General features: G+C 44.0%; 1 protein-coding gene across 6 annotated transcripts in view; it reads right to left on the bottom strand.

Annotated features, from left to right (window-relative positions):
* PLEKHA7 (pleckstrin homology domain containing A7) overlaps nt 1-19,651 on the bottom strand; it is a 218,600-nt gene that overhangs the window by 21,139 nt on the left and 177,810 nt on the right. For 4 of the 6 annotated variants that reach the window (XM_083164693.1, XM_083164692.1, XM_083164697.1 and 1 more), the window contains 4 exons: nt 13,449-13,502; nt 1,884-1,964; nt 814-882; nt 460-540 (listed from right to left, as the gene is read on the bottom strand). In XM_083164693.1, coding sequence (XP_083020819.1) covers nt 460-540; nt 814-882; nt 1,884-1,964; nt 13,449-13,502 — 285 coding nt within the window. The remainder of the gene's footprint in view (nt 1-459; nt 541-813; nt 883-1,883; nt 1,965-13,448; nt 13,503-19,651) is intronic. The other 2 variants (XM_083164696.1, XM_083164695.1) reach the window with 1 other exon arrangement.

A 19,651-nucleotide genomic window follows, 5' to 3' on the forward strand; every position in this document is an offset into this window, starting at 1 on the left:
ACCAGAAGCAGATTCCGCATGGCGCCCAATCACGTCAGGTTTGTCGTATGAGGCGGTATTGCTAAGCTATGCCTGGTCCGGTTATTCTCATTGTAATGCATTAGCTGTATAAGCCGCTGGCTGGCAGGAAGGCCCATGGTAATTAAGCCTTTTGTCATCTGGATCAGTACATTGCAAAGGCAAGTCTGCTGTCACTTGTGAATGAGAATCCCTTCCAGAGACTCCCCAGGCTATATTATACTATAGATAAACACTAGGTGGATCTCATTATGCCCTCATCCTGCTGCTAAAAATTAATATGTAATGAATCTCTCAGCCAGAGATGTGCCAAGGGCAAGCTGAGCGCACTCACTTGGAGTAGTCCCCATTGGCTGATGCTACACTCAGCCTCTTTACGTGATAGGATAGTGCCCCTTTATCAGACTCATTCATAGCAGAACACTCTAAGGATAATCTCACTTTATTGTCCTTCAGAGCCCGGATCTTGTCCTCTAAATCTTGTAGGATCCGGTCCTGCTCACACAGAACACTGAGCTTCACCTGGAAAGGTAAGACAGGGGAGAAGCGGAACAGATGTGATGCTTCATACACAGGCTGCAGCACCCAGAGCTCTAACACCGCGCATATATACATTAAAGCATACACCAGGAGATGCCAGCGTCTAATATCTATCCCAAAAGTCCTATCACAGCATCTGTGGCCCCAGATATTGGTCATTATACGGGCCCAACGCATGACCAGAATGTCCCAGTGCCCTGGGACCCTTATTCTATACTGTGATTGGTCAGCGTCCAGATCCCGGTCATTACTTACATCAACGTCACTTTCGGCAATCCTGACCGGCTTTGAGGAGCGATCTCTCATAGACTCTCGGCCTGTTACCTGCCAATTATAAAAACAGACGATGTGACAGACAGAACGGAAACCCAATAATAACAGCCAGGGGAACAGGGGCAAGCCATCGGCACATGCAGGAAAATTTAAGGATAACAGGTCTTTGGTAGTAAGATGCAACATTCGGAGAGGGATCTCATCTGCCAAACTCACACTGGCGGGAATTATGAATATAAGTTACTGTAATACAGTGGACAACTCAGTCAGTAAAACACCTTGGTGCGGTGGTTCACTCATAGGAAAATACAGAAGAACTTGACATATTATTATGAGAGAAATCCCACATCTCAGAATGCAGGTGCAAATAATAAGGTTTAGGGTCAAGGTCCACAGGATCCTTTATGGCAGTGGATGTCAAACTCGGTCCTCAGGACCCCACACAGTTCATGTTTTCCAGGTCACCTGACAGGTGCACTAGTTTCTGACGGACACTTTTTAAAAGATCCACAGGTGGAGCTAATTATGTCACTTGTGATTCTGTGAGGAGACCTGCAAAACATGCACTGTGTGGGGTCCCGAGGACCGAGTTTGAGAACCTGTGCTTTTTAGGGCCACCAGCGATTAAAAAGGGACAGAACAAAAATATGTCAGTCACATTGCAGTGGTCCCATTGGCAGTACGACATCCGGACCTCCTTGGTCAGGGGTTATGCTATGGAACTTCATGTGCAGCACTTTACAGCAAGCAGGTGGGAGCATGGTATTGTAATCATGCTGCCAAGCTCCGGTCACAGAGCTTACACTCTAATTTATAACACTGAATACAGCGGTGTAACTGAATAACAAATGTTGACAGCAAGCGGACTGTATGCAAATCGGAAGCAAAAATAAGTCGTTCACAAAAAATAAAAAACACATAACAATAATTTTAAATAATATAAACCTGTAAAGAAGCGGATTAAAGGCGGCTGCAACTGCATCGCTACTTAACGAAACTGCACACGGGCAAAGCCATGAAATGGTCACACCGAGGCGGTACAAGTGGCTTACGTTTATGCTCGTTCGGTACCCCGGGGTAGAGTTCCTTAAAACACTGTGAACCAAGTTGATCAGAGGTTCATTATACTTTATCTGTTTCAAATTAAAAGAAATTGCGTGTGAAAGCCGCACAGAAGTCAGGAGAGAATGACGCACAGTGTCCGCGTCGTCACCTATCACATTTTCCTGTTAGCGGGTACGGAAACTGGGCCCAAGCATGCGGGCGGAAATGTCTGGAGGTAGTGCAGTTACTATTTATACTGTAACGGGCAGCAAAAAATATATGAACCCTTTAGGCAAAATACACTGTTCAGTGTGACTCTGAAGTTCCACTTCAGTTCTTTTACAGAGCAACATTCCAAGGCCAGCCCCGCCCATTTGTAGGATTCAACCAATCTGTTCAATGCATTTCTGCACCAAGGCACATTTAGCAGCGGATATATTAACCCCTTCCCGACATTTGACGTACATTTACGTCATGGTCGGGAAGCACTTCCCGACACATGGCGTAAATGTACGTCATGGATTTAAACTGTCACCGCGTCTATAGACGCGGTGACAGTTTCAACATGTCTGCTGTCCCTGACAGCAGACATGTCCGTGCATGCCCCGGGGGGGCTGCGATGCCGCCCCCCCGTCGGCGATCGCTGTGATTGGCTGTTCAGTGTGAACAGCCATTCACAGCGTTTTCCTGTGTCACCGGCGAATAACGTTCGCCGGTGACACGGGATCAGAGGTGATTGGTGCTGTAAAGTACAGCACCAATCACCGCGGGGTGTAAGGGTGACACTGGTGTCACCCCACCTCACCCCGCCCGCCCCCAAAGGCCGTGATTGGTCCGTCGGACCGACGGACCAATCACAGCCAAGGAGGGAGATTTAAACTAACGGTGACTGCACTGCAGACGCCATTCCGGTCTGGAAAGCGTGCAGTGCGGTCACCGTACCCCCCTGCCGCCATACTGACCAGAAATACTTGCTGCAATACTTACCTGATCGCTGCTGATTGCTTCCTGGATCCTGTGCAATAATTGTGCCATACTGTGATATTGTGCTGCTGCACTGTATTAGTATTAGCTAGATAGATAGAGAGATAGATAGAGATAGATAGAGAGAGATAGATAGAGAGAGATAGAGAGAGATAGAGAGAGATAGAGAGAGATAGAGAGAGATAGAGAGAGAGATAGTGTCAGAGAGTGCTATATTTTGTGCTGCTGCAGTGTGATATAGTTATAGATAGAGAGAGAGAGATAGAGAGAGAGATAGAGAGAGAGGCCTACTGACAGAGTGCTATATTTTGTGCTGCTGCAGTGTGATAGTTATAGAGAGATAGAGAGAGATAGAGAGAGAGAGATAGAGAGAGATAGAGAGAGATAGTGACAGATTGTGCTACTATTTTTTATATAACTGACTGCTGCCCCCTCCTTTTGTGCTGATCAGTATAAATTAACTGATCAGTAACTTTTTGGGGGCGCAGGTTTTTTTTTATATATAGATATACCTGTGAGTGCTGCTGCTGCAGTGTCATAGAGTGTTAGATAGTGTTAGATAGTGAGAGATAGAGAGATAGAGAGAGATAGTGATAGAGAGTGCTAAATTTTGTGTCTGCTGTCCCCGCCTTTTGTGCTGATCACTATATCTGAGGTGATCAGCAACTTTTTTGGGGGTACAGAGGTTTTTTTTTTTATATATACCTGTCAGTTGCACCAAAGGTTGTGCACCTGCTGCACCTCACTGGTAATCAGTGTCGCATCACTGATCACCTTTTTTTTTTGTGTGTGTGCTGTGGGGTATTTTTTTAATTTTTTTTTTTACACACACTGTGATTTTGTGGGTGTCCTGTGGCCGCTGTGCGCTGATCAGTGACGTACATCACTGATCATCTCTTTCGGCACAGGGTTGATCTATTTTTTTTTTTTTTTTGATCAAATTCCTGTTGCCTTTGAGCGCTGTTCAGTGACAGACGTTACTGACCAACATCTGTGCTCAATTTTTGGCGCAGGACCTTTTTTTTTTTTAACCCCTTCCTTTTTTTTTTTTTAACCCCTTCATTTTTTTTTTTTTTTAACCCCTTCATTTTTTTTTTTTTTATTGGTATAAAGCATTTTTTTTTTTTTCTGCACCACATACACACTACACACTACATACCCCCCGGATTGAAATAAAGTTTGTGCCCCCCCCTACACTATACACGTGTTGAAACATTTCACTACCGGTAACACAAAAATAAAAATGGCATCCCAAATGTCCTCCCAAATGTCCTCCCAAATGTCCTCCCAATCATCCAGGAGAATGTATTCAGTGGAGGAGGCATATGCCATGCTTGCTTCTGACTCTGACACAGGCAGTGATGCAAGCGGGGAATTTGAAGGATTTGCCTTAAGCTCCTCTTCCTCCTCTGCTGATGAGGGACCCCCTCAAAGACGCCCCCGTAGATCAGCTGAGATTCCCCCCCCAATAATTGATCTAGTATGGACCCCACCACCAGACAATTTTGAGCCCCAGGTTCCTGAGTTTTTGGGCATGCCAGGAATCCAATTTGATTCCACAGGTCTCAGAGAAATTGACTTTTTCAAATTATTTTTCTCTGATGATTTTATAAATTTAATGGTGGACCAAACTAATTTATATGCCCAGCAGTTTATTGCTCAAAACCCCACGTCATCATTTGCTAGGTGGACCCCTGTAGATGCAGTAGAGATGATGACGTTTTGGGGTCTGGTGTTTCATATGGGCATAGTAAAAAAGCCAGAAATTAGGCAATATTGGAGTACAGATGTTCTGTACAGTACTCCATTTTACCGTATGGCCATGCCCCGGACTCGATTTGAGACAATTCTTAAATTCATACATTACACCGATAATGCACAGTGCCCACCCAGAGATGATCCCACCTTTGACCGGCTATTCAAAGTCAGGCCGGTCATTGATCATTTCAGTGCCAAATTTGAAGAGGTGTACATCCCTGAAAAATTTATTTGTATCGACGAGTCCCTTATACATTTTAAAGGAAGGGTTAAATTCCGCCAGTACCTTCCCAGTAAGAGGGCAAGGTATGGCATAAAAATGTATAAGCTGTGTGAAAGCACCTCAGGGTACACCCACAGGTTTAGGGTTTATGAAGGGAAGGATTCAAGAATTCAACCGCCAGAATGCCCCCCCTCCCTCGTAGGTGTTAGTGGGAAAATTGTCTGGGATTTAGTGCACCCCTTCCTGGATAAAGGTTATCACCTCTATGTGGATAACTTTTACACTAGCATCCCCCTGTTTAAGGCCCTTGGTTCAAGAGGTACAGCAGCTTGCGGTACTGTGCGCAAGAACCAAAGAGGCCTCCCAAAAACGCACATTGCCCAAGTAATGAGAAGGGGTGAAAGCAGGGGAATATGCACCGAAAATATGTTGTTGGTCAAATATAAGGACAAGAGGGATGTCCTTATACTGACAACAATTCACGGAGACAGTACCACCTCCGTCCCTGTACGAGGTACCAGTACCCACACCTCAAAACCTAATTGTATCCTGGATTACAATAGGTACATGGGCGGAGTGGATCTTTCAGATCAGGTACTGAAGCCGTACAGTGCCCTGCGGAAAACAAAAATCTGGTACAAGAAGGTGGCCGTGTATATCATCCAGATGGCACTGTATAACGCTTACGTGCTATTCCGTTCTACCGGCCAGAGGGGGACATTTATGCACTTTCAAGAGGAAGTCATAAAGGGCCTAATATTTGGGAACCAGCAGGCAGAGGGCCCCAGTACTTCTAGTACTGGCCCCCGTATTGTACCAGGGCAGCATTTTCCTGATGAAATCCCCTCCACTGGAAAAAAGGGCAGGACACAAAAAAGGTGCAAAGTTTGCTATAAAAAGGGAATAAGAAAGCAAACTATTTTCCAGTGTGACACTTGCCCCGACAAACCCGGCCTATGTATAAAGGAGTGTTTTAAATTATACCACACATCTATGGAATATTAGGTTCATAATTTCACCGTGCTTCGGGGGTCTTGCTAATGCCACATAGCACCCACCATTCATTCCACCAGAATCTGAGCCGCAAAATCCAAAAATCACTCCTTCCCTTCTGAGTCCTGCCATGCACCCAACTGGTATTTTTTGGTCACATGTGAGGCATTGCCGTACTCGGGAGATATTGGGGCACAGATTTTGGGGTGCTTTTTCTCCTTCATACCTTCTGAAAATGAAAAATTTTGAGCCAGAACTGCATTTTTGTGTAAAAAATGTAATTTTTCTTTTTCACTGCCCACTTGTATCAAAATTGGTGAAACCCCTGGGGGTTTTAAATGTACACTATACCCCTAGATGAATTCCCTGAGGGGTGTAGTTTTCAAAATGGGGTGACTTGTGGGGGGGTTCCACTGTATTGGTGCTTGGGGGGTCTTGCTAATGCGACATAGCACCCACCAAAATTCCACCAGAATTTGTGCTGCAAACTCCAAATATCACTCCTTCCCTTCTGAGTCCTGCCACTTTTTGGTCACACATGAGGCATTGCCGTACTCGGGAGAAATTGGGGCACAGATTTTGGGGTGCTTTGTCTCCTTCATTCCTTGTGAAAATGAAATATTTTGAGCCAGAACTGCATTTTTGTGTAAAAAAATGTAATTTTTCATTTTCACTGCCCACTTGTATCAAAATTGGTGAAACCCCTGGGGGTTTGAAATGTACACTATACCCCTAGATGAATTCCCTGAGGGGTGTAGTTTGCAAAATGGGGTGACTTGTGGGGGGGTTCCACTGTATTGGTGCAACATAGCACCCACCATTCATTCCACCAGAATCTGTGCTGCAAAATCCAAAAATCACTCCTTCCCTTCTGAGTCCTGCCATGCACCCAACTGGTATTTTTTGGTCACATGTGAGGCATTGCCGTACTCGGGAGAAATTGGGGCACAGATTTTGGGGTGCTTTTTCTCCTTCATACCTTCTGAAAATGAAAAATTTTGAGCCAGAACTGCATTTTTGTGTAAAAAATGTAATTTTTCTTTTTCACTGCCCACTTGTATCAAAATTGGTGAAACCCCTGGGGGTTTTAAATGTACACTATACCCCTAGATGAATTCCCTGAGGGGTGTAGTTTGCAAAATGGGGTCACTTGTGGGGGGGTTCTACTGTATTGGTGCTTGGGGGGTCTTGCTAATGCGACATAGCACCCACCAAAATTCCACCAGAATCTGAGCTGCAAAATCCAAAAATCACTCCTTCCCTTTTGAGTCCTGCCATGCACCCAACTGGTATTTTTTGGTCACATGTGAGGCATTGCCGTACTCGGGAGAAATTGGGGCACAGATTTTGGGGTGCTTTTTCTCCTTCATATCTTCTGAAAATGAAAAATTTTGAGCCAGAACTGCATTTTTGTGTAAAAAATGTAATTTTTCATGTTCACTGCCCACTTGTATCAAAATTGGTGAAACCCCTGGGGGTTTGAAATGTACACTATACCCCTAGATGAATTCCCTGAGGGGTGTAGTTTGCAAAATGGGGTGACTTGTGGGGGGGTTCCACTGTATTGGTGCTTGGGGGGTCTTGCTAATGCGACATAGCACCCACCAAAATTCCACCAGAATCTGAGCCACAAAATCCAAAAATCACTCCTTCCGTTCTGAGTCCTGCCATGCACCCAACTGGTATTTTTTGGTCACATGTGAGGCATTGCCGTACTCGGAAGAAATTGGGGCACATATTTTGGGGTGCTTTTTCTCCTTCATACCTTCTGAAAATGAAAAATTGTGAGCCAGAACTGCATTTTTGTGTAAAAAAATGTAATTTTTCATTTTCACTGCCCACTTGTATCAAAATTGGTGAAACCCCTGGGGGTTTGAAATGTACACTATACCCCTAGATGAATTCCCTGAGGGGTGTACTTTGCAAAATGGGGTGACTTGTGGGGGGGTTCCACTGTATTGGTGCAACATAGCACCCACCATTCATTCCACCAGAATGTGTGCTGCAAAATCCAAAAATCACTCCTTCCGTTCTGAGTCCTGCCATGCACCCAACTGGTATTTTTTGGTCACATGTGAGGCATTGCCGTACTCGGGAGATATTGGGGCACAGATTTTGGGGTGCTTTTTCTCCTTCATACCTTCTGAAAATGAAAAATTTTGAGCCAGAACTGCATTTTTGTGTAAAAAAATGTAATTTTTCATTTTCACTGCCCACTTGTATCAAAATTGGTGAAACCCCTGGGGGTTTGAAATGTACACTATACCCCTAGATGAATTCCCTGAGGGGTGTAGTTTTCAAAATGGGGTGACTTGTGGGGGGGTTCCACTGTATTGGTGCTTGGGGGGTCTTGCTAATGCGACATAGCACCCACCAAAATTCCACCAGAATCTGAGCTGCAAAATCCAAAAATCACTCCTTCCCTTCTGAGTCCTGCCATGCACCCAACTGGTATTTTTTGGTCACATGTGAGGCATTGCCGTACTCGGGAGAAATTGGGGCACAGATTTTGGGGTGCTTTTTCTCCTTCATACCTTCTGAAAATGAAAAATTTTGAGCCAGAACTGCATTTTTGTGTAAAAAATGTAATTTTTCTTTTTCACTGCCCACTTGTATCAAAATTGGTGAAACCCCTGGGGGTTTTAAATGTACACTATACCCCTAGATGAATTCCCTGAGGGGTGTAGTTTTCAAAATGGGGTGACTTGTGGGGGGGTTCCACTGTATTGGTGCTTGGGGGGTCTTGCTAATGCGACATAGCACCCACCAAAATTCCACCAGAATCTGAGCCGCAAAATCCAAAAATCACTCCTTCCGTTCTGAGTCCTGCCATGCACCCAACTGGTATTTTTTGGTCACATGTGAGGCATTGCCGTACTCGGAAGAAATTGGGGCACATATTTTGGGGTGCTTTTTCTCCTTCATACCTTCTGAAAATGAAAAATTGTGAGCCAGAACTGCATTTTTGTGTAAAAAAATGTAATTTTTCATTTTCACTGCCCACTTGTATCAAAATTGGTGAAACCCCTGGGGGTTTGAAATGTACACTATACCCCTAGATGAATTCCCTGAGGGGTGTACTTTGCAAAATGGGGTGACTTGTGGGGGGGTTCCACTGTATTGGTGCAACATAGCACCCACCATTCATTCCACCAGAATCTGAGCTGCAAAATCCAAAAATCACTCCTTCCCTTCTGAGTCCTGCCATGCACCCAACTGGTATTTTTTGGTCACATGTGAGGCATTGCCGTACTCGGGAGAAATTGGGGCACAGATTTTGGGGTGCTTTTTCTCCTTCATACCTTCTGAAAATGAAAAATTTTGAGCCAGAACTGCATTTTTGTGTAAAAAAATGTAATTTTTCATTTTCACTGCCCACTTGTATCAAAATTGGTGAAACCCCTGGGGGTTTGAAATGTACACTATACCCCTAGATGAATTCCCTGAGGGGTGTAGTTTGCAAAATGGGGTGACTTGTGGGGGGGTTCCACTGTATTGGTGCTTGGGGGGTCTTGCTAATGCGACATAGCACCCACCAAAATTCCACCAGAATCTGAGCTGCAAAATCCAAAAATCACTCCTTCCCTTTTGAGTCCTGCCATGCACCCAACTGGTATTTTTTGGTCACATGTGAGGCATTGCTGTACTCGGGAGAAATTGGGGCACAGATTTTGGGGTGCTTTTTCTCCTTCATACCTTCTGAAAATGACAAATTTGGAGCCAGAACTGCATTTTTGTGTAAAAAAAATAATTTTTCATTTTCACTGCCCAGTTGTACCACAATTGGTGAAACCCCTGCGGGTTTGAAATGTACACTATACCCCTAGCTGAATTCCCTGAGGGGTGTAGTTTGCAAAATGGGGTCACTTGTGGGGGGGTTCCTAACTTTTAGCATGTTATGGTGCCTAGAAACCTACATGGTGCCTAAAAAATAATCTCATAAAAAGGAGGCTCCAAAATCAAGTAGGTGCTCCTTCTATTATGAAGCCTGTGGTTTGGTCACCGTGCACACTAGGGCCACATATAGGATATTTATGAAAACAAAAGAATTGGGGGAATCAATTTTTAGTCACATTTCTCTAGTAAAATGTACTGTGTTCCTTAGAAAAATGTATTAAAATTGCAAATCTGCAAAAAAAAAGAAATTTTGAAATTTCACCTACACTTTGTTTTAATTCCTGTGAAACACCTAAAGGGTTAACAAACTTCCAAAATGCTGTTTTGAATACTGTGAGGGGTGCAGTTTTTGAAATGGCATCATTTATGGGGGTGTCTCACATACAAGTCCCTCAAAGTCACATCAGAACTGAACTGGTCCCTAAAAAAATCAGTGTTTGAAATTTTCTTGAAAATTTGAGAATTTGCTATTCATATTGTAAGCCTCCTAGTGTCCCAAAAAATTAAAAGGAAGTTGAAATAATGATGTCAACATAAAGTAGACATATGGTCTATGTTAGTTATTCACTATTTTGAGTGGTAAGATTATTTGTCTCACAAGCAGAAAATTTAACATTTTGCAAATCGCTAAATTTTCCATTTTTTCACGATATTTTGGTATTTTTCACAAAAAAACACAGACTGTATCGACGAAAATTTACCACTAACTTGAAGTACAATGTGTCACGAAAAAACAATCTCAAAATCACTGGGATAAGTAAAAGCAAAAAAAAGTTATCCCCACTTAAGTGAGACATGTCAGAATTGAAAAAAAGGGCTCTGTCAGGAAGGCAAAAACAGGCTCTGTCAGGAAGGGGTTAAGCCCGGTGAAGTGATAAAGCGGTTGGTGAATATGCAGCAGCCAATCAGCTACTAACGGTCATTTTTCAAACCCACGTGTAACTTGACAGTTTGAGTTGATTGGCTGCTGCGTTATTACTTTCTACTTTGTCACTCCACCAGGCAAAATAATAAATTTGTCCCTAATTAATTAAAATTACTCAGCTGTGTAACAGACTTTCACATAATCTAATGCTAAAAAGCGCCTCCACTTACTCTTTAACAATCATTTTAATTAGGAATATTTGACAGCTACCTGCAGTGGCGTAACTAGATACATGTGGGCCCCATAGCAAAACTTTGGAAGGGCCCCTAATTATCATCTCATACTGAAAAATGTATACAGCACATGATACTTTGACAGGCTAAGTGGGCCCCTCTCAGCTCTGGGCCCCATAGCAGCTGCACCCCCTGCACCTATTGTAGCTACACCCCTGTATATAACACATGTAACTGTGACAGGGAAGGTGGCCCCTCTCAGCTCTGGGCCCCATAGCAGCTGCACCACCTGCACCTATGGTAGTTACACCCCTGTATATAACACATGTAACTGTGACAGGGAAGGTGGCCTCTCCCAGCTCTGGGCCCATAGCAGCTGCACCCCCTGCACCTATGGTAGCTACACCCCTGTATATAACACATGTAACTGTGACAGGGAAGGTGGCCCCTCTCAGCTCTGGGCCCTATAACAGCTGCACCCCCTGCACCTATGGTAGCTACACCCCTGTATATAACACATGTACCTGTGACAGGGAAGGTGGCCCCTCTCAGCTCTGGGCCCATAGCAGCTGCACCACCTGCACCTATGGTAGCTACACCCTGTATATAACACATGTACCTGTGACAGGGAAGGTGGCGCCTCTCAGCTCTGGGCCCCATAGCAGCTGCACCCCCTGCACCTATGGTAGCTACACCCCTGTATATAACACATGTAACTGTGACAGGGAAGGTGGCCCCTCTCAGCTCTGGGCCCCATAGCAGCTGCACCACCTGCACCTATGGTAGCTACACCCTGTATATAACACATGTACCTGTGACAGGGAAGGTGGTCCCTCTCAGCTCTGGGCCCCATAGCAGCTGCACCCCCTGCACCTATGGTAGCTACACCCCTGTATATAACACATGTAACTGTGACAGGGAAGGTGGCCCCTCTCAGCTCTGGGCCCATAGCAGCTGCACCCCCTGCACCTATGGTAGCTACACCCCTGCATATAACACTTGTAACTGTGACAGGGAAGGTGGCCCCTCTCAGCTCTGGCCCCATAGCAGCTGCACTCCCTGCACCTATGGTAGCTACAACCCTGTATATAACACATATAACTGTGACAGGGAAGGTGGCCCCTCTCAGCTCTGGTCCCATAGCAGCTGCACCCCCTGCACCTATGGTAGCTACACCCCTGTATATAACACATGTAACTGTGACAGGGAAGGTGGCCCCTCTCAGCTCTGGGCCCATAGCAGCTGCACTCCCTGCACCTATGGTAGCTACACCCTGTATATAACACATGTACCTGTGACAGGGAAGGTGGCCCCTCTCAGCTCTGGTCCCATAGCAGCTGCACCCCCTGCACCTATGGTAGCTACACCCCTGTATATAACACATGTAACTGTGACAGGGAAGGTGGCCCCTCCCAGCTCTGGGCCCTATAGCAGCTGCACTCCCTGCACCTATGGTAGCTACACCCTGTATATAACACATGTACCTGTGACAGGGAAGGTGGCCCCTCTCAGCTCTGGGCCCCATAGCAGCTGCACCCCCTGCACCTATGGTAGCTACACCCCTGTATATACTGTGACAGGGAAGGTGGCCCCTCTCAGCTCTGGGCCCCATAGCAGCTGCACCACCTGCACCTATGGTAGCTACACCCTGTATATAACACATGTAACTGTGACAGGGAAGGTGGCCCCTCTCAGCTCTGGGCCCCATAGCAGCTGCACTCCCTGCACCTATGGTAGCTACACCCCTGTATATAACACATGTAACTGTGACAGGGAAGGTGGCCCCTCCCAGCTCTGGGCCCCATAGCAGCTGCACCCCCTGCACCTATGGTAGCTACACCCTGTATATAACATATGTAACTGTGACAGGGAAGGTGGCCCCTCTCAGCTCTGGGACCCATAGCAGCTGCACCTATGGTAGCTACACCCTGTATATAACATATGTAACTGTGACAGGAAAGGTGGCCAATCTCAGCTCTGGGCCCCATAGCAGCTGCACCTATGGTAGTTACACCCTTGGCTACCTGTGACAGCCATGGATACACAGAGTTCCCTTTATCTCATATGTACACACATCATTACATACCTCCCAACTTCTGTCCGTATGAAATAGGGACACTCGCGCGGCGAAGCAGCGCGAGCGCCCGAAAAGGGGGTGGGCGTATGCAAATGAAGGCGCGGCTTATGCTAATTAGCCGCGACTTCATTTTCATACGAGAATAGACGCTGTGCGCATGCGCACAGCGTCTATTCTACTAGATTGGGGGTCTCCCAACTGTCACCCCCCCGCAGCGGGACAATGCCTGCCGCGGGTGGAACAGCGGGACAGGACCCGAAAATCGGGACTGTCCCTCTAAAATCGTGACAGTTGGGAGGTATGTCATTATTAATATTACACAAACCTCACAGCCCGGAACCCAGCCCCATATGAATGGTAACATGGAATAAGTGTCTCTTTCCTGCTGGCCGGTTACTTGGCAAACACTCACTGACACACACTCGGAGTAACGCTGCAGATATGTGTCCTATTGTCCCTATATAAATCCTGGATCACAGGGGATTCAGGTGACATTCCATCGCTCAGTACCGGCACCACGATACAAAGGTGTAAGACTGTTACCTTGAGATCCAGGTACTCCAGATCCTTCTTCAGCTGAATGTACGTATCATCCGCCTCCAGGAGAGATAAAATAGCATGGTAAGTACAGAACAAACGGTGTATACGACAGGTAATGTATATATAGTGCACATTTCAGGTACCCCCCCGGGCAATGAATATATAGTGTACATATCCTGTGTGTGTCCCCCAGGTAATGTATATATGGTGTACGCCTCCTGTGAGTCCCCAGCTAACGTATATATAGTGTGCACCTCCTGTGTCTCCCCTGTGGTAACGTATAGATAGTGTACATCTCCTGTGTTTCCCCCATGGTAATGTATAGACAGTGTACACATCCGGTGTCCCCCCCAGGTATTGTATATATATATAGTGTACACCTCTTGTGTCTCCCGTGTGGTAATGTATATGCATGGTGGGGAGGGCTGTAGAGAGTCTATTGAAGGGGAGAGGGGAAAGAGGAAGCTAGTAAAGAATTCAAATGGGTCCTGGGGTGAAACTAATCACAATATTAGAGCCATATCTAAAAATAAACATAAATTAAAATGCTTACAGGCTAATGCAAGAAGCTTAGTGAGTAAAATCGGGGAGCTAGAAACGGTGATCAGTAGGGACGACTACGACATCATTGGTATTACAGAAACATGGTGTAATGAGTCGCATGACTGGGCATTAAACATGGAGGGATATACACTCTACAGCAGGGGTGGCCAAACCTGTCCTCAAGATCTACCAACGGTGCATGTTTTCCAGGCAACCTGTGGATCTATAGTAGAAATGAATGCAGCATGTTTTAAAATGTGACAGTTAGAAAATGAATACAGCTGTGCACCAGCCAGGTAACCTGGAAAACGTGGACCGTTGGTAGATCTCGAGGACCGGTTTGGCCACCCCTGCTCTACAGGAAAGACAGGGAAAATAGAAGGGGCGGGGGTGTGTGCCTATATGTAAATAATAACCTAACATCATGTGAGAAAAATATGAGCACAGACCTGGAAGACGACAACTCGGAGACAGTGTGGGCAGAGATAACCGACAATAATAAAAAATCAAAAAACAAAATTATAATAGGGGTATGCTATAGACCACCAAATATAAACGAAAGGGAAGAGTCTCTTCTTTTAAACCACATCAAACAAGCATCAAATCAGGGTCAGGTATTAATTATGGGGGATTTTAATTTACCCGACATTGATTGGGAAAACGAAACAGGTAAATCAGCAAGAAGCAATGGGTTCTTAAGCTTACTTAAAGACCAGTTTATTACACAAACGGTAGAAACTCCAACTCGTGATGAGGCGCTCTTGGACTTAGTATTAACAAATAACACAGACTTAGTTTCAAACACAAAAGTAATTGAACAATTAGGGAACATTGATCACAATATGGTTTCAATGGAAATCAACTTCAGTAAATTACATCAAAAAGGATCTGCAAAAATACTAAACTTCAGAAAAGCGAACTTTGAATTATTCAGGGAAGCCCTAACAGGAATTGGGTGGAAAACGGTTATGGAGGGAAAAAATGCAGAGGAAATATGGGATACTCTAAAAAAAGGTGCTTGATTCACTAACTATTGAATACATTCCTAAAGTAACTAAAGGTAAATTCAACAAAAAAAAGCCACCATGGTTGGACAAAGAAGTTAGGTCAGCTATCAACAATAAAACCAGAGCCTTTAAATTCTATAAAAATAACTTGAATGAGGAGGCGTTCGCAAAATACAAAGAATCAAACAAAACTTGTAAAGGGGTAATCAAAGTAGCTAAAAGATTATATGAAGAGTGCATAGCCACTGAAAGCAAAACCAACCCAAAGAAGTTTTTTAAATACATAAATAGTAAATGTTTAATTAAGGAAAACATAGGCCCACTAACTGATACTAGTGGAAAAAGTGTTATTGAGGACAAGGGAAAAGCAAAACTGTTAAATGAGTTCTTCTCATCAGTATTTACTAAGGGAAAGCAGACTGTGGAACGAACATTTACCACAAACGGGACAAATAAGCCAGATCTCATTGTGGATTTCACGCCAAAGGAAATAGTACTGAGGCTAAGCAAACTCAAAACAAATAAATCACCAGGGCGAGATGGGATTCATCCGAGGCTATTAATGGAATTAAGGGATGAACTAGCTACCCCCCTACATTATATCTTTAGCAAGTCACTATCGTCAGGAATAGTACCAAAAGATTGGAGAATAGCAGAGGTAGTGCCAATATTCAAAAAAGGAAAAAAGGAAGATCCCGCTAATTACAGACCCGTTAGTTTAACATTATTGTGGGTAAACTATTTGAAGGATTTTTAAGGGATGGTATCCAGGAATATTTAGATCATCACCGTCTACTCAGTACTAACCAACATGGGTTTGTGAAAAATCGTTCATGCCAAACTAATCTACTAGGGTTCTATGAAGAGGTTAGCAAAACCTCGATAATGGAAATGCTGTAGATGTGATTTTCCTAGATTTCGCTAAAGCATTTGATACTGTCCCACACAAGAGATTGATTAATAAAATGGAGAACCTAGGATTGGGTGAAAATATCTGCAGATGGGTAGGGAATTGGCTATGTAATAGAGAACAAAGAGTGGCTGTGAATGGTGCCGTATCAGATATGATACCGGTACTAAGTGGAGTGCCCCAGGGTTCGGTTTTGGGGCCCATTTTGTTTAACATTTTTATTAACGATATTGGGATAGGGTTACTCAGCAATGTATCCATCTTTGCGGATGATACAAAACTTAGCAAAGTCATCAAATCATCAGAAGATGTCACCATGCTTCAAAATGATCTTGCAATTCTAGATGAGTGGGCCAAAAAAATGGAAGATGAGGTTCAATGTAGATAAATGTAAGGTTATGCACCTTGGGAGACACAACCAGTGTGCAAGTTACAACCTTAGCGGAGAGGAACTGGGTAATTCCATACTTGAAAAGGATCTAGGAGTCCAAATAGACAGCAAACTGCGATGTAGTGCCCATTGTAATGTAGCTACAAAAAAGGCCAACACAATTCTGGCATGTATTAAGAGGGGAATGGAAACTAGCGACTCAAGGGTAATTATGCCACTGTATAAGGCATTGATGAGACCTCACCTCGAGTACGGAGTGCAGTTCTGGGCCCCACATTATAAAAAGGACATCATAGAAAAATCCAAAGGCGAGCAACAAAGCTTATTAGGGGAATGGAGAATTTAAGCTACGGGTAGAGATTAAGCAATTTGGGACTATTTATATTGGAAAAGAGATGTTTAAGGGGGGACATGCTCAACATGTACAAGTATATCAAGGGCCAATATAAGGAACTGTCACACACCCTCTTTTCTACTAGAAAGGAATCTAGGACACGAGGGCATGAGTATAGATTAGAAGAAAAAAATTTTAATTCAGCTAGTAGAAAGAATTTCTTTACAGTCAAACTCTGGAACTCTCTTCCCAGAGAGGTGGTAACGGCTGGCTCATTAAATGCGTTCAAGGCAAAGTTGGACAAACATTTACTGGATAAAAACATCCATGGGTACAAATAAGAAATATAATCTGTCTGTAAAATATCAGAACCTACCAAATCAGCAATGGATATCTATACCAGGTTGAACTAGATGGACGCGTCTTTTTTCAGCCTTACCTACTATGTAGCTATGTATAGACAGTGTACTTCTCCTGTGTGTCCCCCAGGTAATGTATATATAGTGTACACCTCCTGTGTCTCCTCCATGGTAATGTATAGACAGTGTACACCTCCTGTGTCCCCCCAGGTATTGTATATATATATAGTGTACACCTCCTGTGTCTCCCCTGTGGTAACGTATAGGTAGTGTACATCTCATGTGTGTCCCCTGGTAATGTATATATAGTATACACCTCCTGTGTCTCCTCCATGGTAATTTATAGACAGTGTACACATCCGGTGTCCCCCCCAGGTATTGTATAAATAGTGTACACCTCCTGTGTCTCCCCTGTGGTAACGTATAGATAGTGTACGTCTCCTGTGTATCCCCCACAGTAATGTATACACAATGTATACCTCCTGTGTGTCCCCAGCTAACGTATAGTGTACACTTACTGTGTGTCCCCGGGTAATGTATAGATAGTGTACACCTCCTGTGATTCCCTCGTGTAATGTAGAGTGTACATATACTGTGTGACCCCAGCCAACGTATAGATAGTGTACACTTACTGTGTGTCCCCGGGTAATGTATAGATAGTGTACACCTCCTGTGTGTCCCCCAGCTAACGTATAGATAGTGTACAGCTCCTGTGTGTCCCCAGCTAACTTATAGTGTACACCTCCTGTGTGTGTCCCCTGGTAATGTATATGTAGTGTACACCGACTGTGTGTCCCCATCTAACGTATAGATAGTGTACACCTCCTGTGTGTGTCCCCTGGTAATGTATATATAGTGTAAACGGACTGTGTGTCCCCAGGTAACGTATAGATAGTGTACAGCTCCTGTGTGTGTCCCCTGGTAATGTATATATAGTGTACACCGACTGTGTGTCCCCAGCTAACGTATAGATAGTGTACACCTCCTGTGTGTGTCCCCTGGTAATGTATATATAGTGTACACCGACTGTGTGTCCCCAGGTAACGTATAGATAGTGTACACCTCCTGTATGTCCCCTGAGTAATGTATATATATAGTGTACACCTCCTGTGTGTCCCCTGGTAACGTATAGATAGTGTACACCTCCTGTATGTCCCCCGAGTAATGTATATATATATATAGTGTACACCTCCTATATGTCCCCCGAGTAATGTATATATATAGTGTACACCTCCTGTATGTCCCCCGAGTAATGTATATATATATATAGTGTACACCTCCTGTGTGTCCCCTGGTAACGTATAGATAGTGTACACCTCCTGTATGTCCCCCGAGTAATGTATATATATATATATATATATATATATATAGTGTACACCTCCTGTATGTCCCCCGAGTAATGTATATATATAGTGTACACCTCCTGTATGTCCCCCGAGTAATGTATATATATAGTGTACACCTCCTGTGTGTCCCCTGGTAACGTATAGATAGTGTACACCTCCTGTATGTCCCCCGAGTAATGTATATATATATATATAGTGTACACCTCCTGTATGTCCCCCGAGTAATGTATATATATAGTGTACACCGACTGTGTGTCCCCAGGTAACGTATAGATAGTGTACACCTCCTGTATGTCCCCCGAGTAATGTATATATATAGTGTACACCTCCTGTATGTCCCCTGAGTAATGTATATATATAGTGTACACCTCCTGTGTGTGTCCCCTGGTAATGTATATATAGTGTACACCGACTGTGTGTCCCCAGGTAACGTATAGATAGTGTACACCTCCTGTATGTCCCCCGAGTAATGTATATATATAGTGTACACCTCCTGTGTGTCCCCATATATATACACATACAGTGTACACCTCCTGGTAATGTATAGATAGTATGCATCTCCTGTGTCTCCCGTGTGGTAATGTATAGATAGTGTACATCTCCTGTATGTCCCCCGGGTAATGTATATATATATATATATATATATACATACATACAGTGTACACCTCCTGGTGATGTATAGATAGTATACATCTCCTGTGTCTCCCGAGTGGTAATGTATAGATAGTGTACATCTCCTGTATGTCCCCCGGGTAATGTATATATATATATATATATATATATATATATATATATATATATATATATATATACATACATACATACAGTGTACACCTCCTGGTGATGTATAGATAGTATACATCTCCTGTGTCTCCCATGTGGTAATGTATGTATATACCCGTGTGGTAATGTGTGTGTGTGAATATATAGTCTTGTGAGAAGGAAGAGGCACTCAGAGGAACTTTTTAAAATAAACGCTATATTGTGCAAAGTACCAACGTTTCGGGGCCTGGGCGCCCCTTTGACAAGGTGCAGAAAAGGTGAATCAAAAATGTGTCCCCTGGTAACGTATAGATAGTGTACATGTTCTGTGTGTCCCATGGTAATGTATAGATAGTGTACACCTCCTTTGTCCCCTCCGGATAATGTATAGATATAGTGTACACCTCCTGTGTGTATCCCTGGGTAACGTTTAGATAGTGTACATCTCCTGGGTGTTCCCTGTGGTAATGTATAGATAGTGTACATGTTCTGTGTGTCCCATGGTAATGTATAGATAGTGTACACCTCCTTTGTCCCCTCCGGATAATGTATAG

Source organism: Crinia signifera, chromosome 11 (genome assembly GCF_055691185.1).
Source record: "Crinia signifera chromosome 11, ASM5569118v1, whole genome shotgun sequence".
NCBI lineage: Eukaryota > Metazoa > Chordata > Amphibia > Anura > Myobatrachidae > Crinia > Crinia signifera.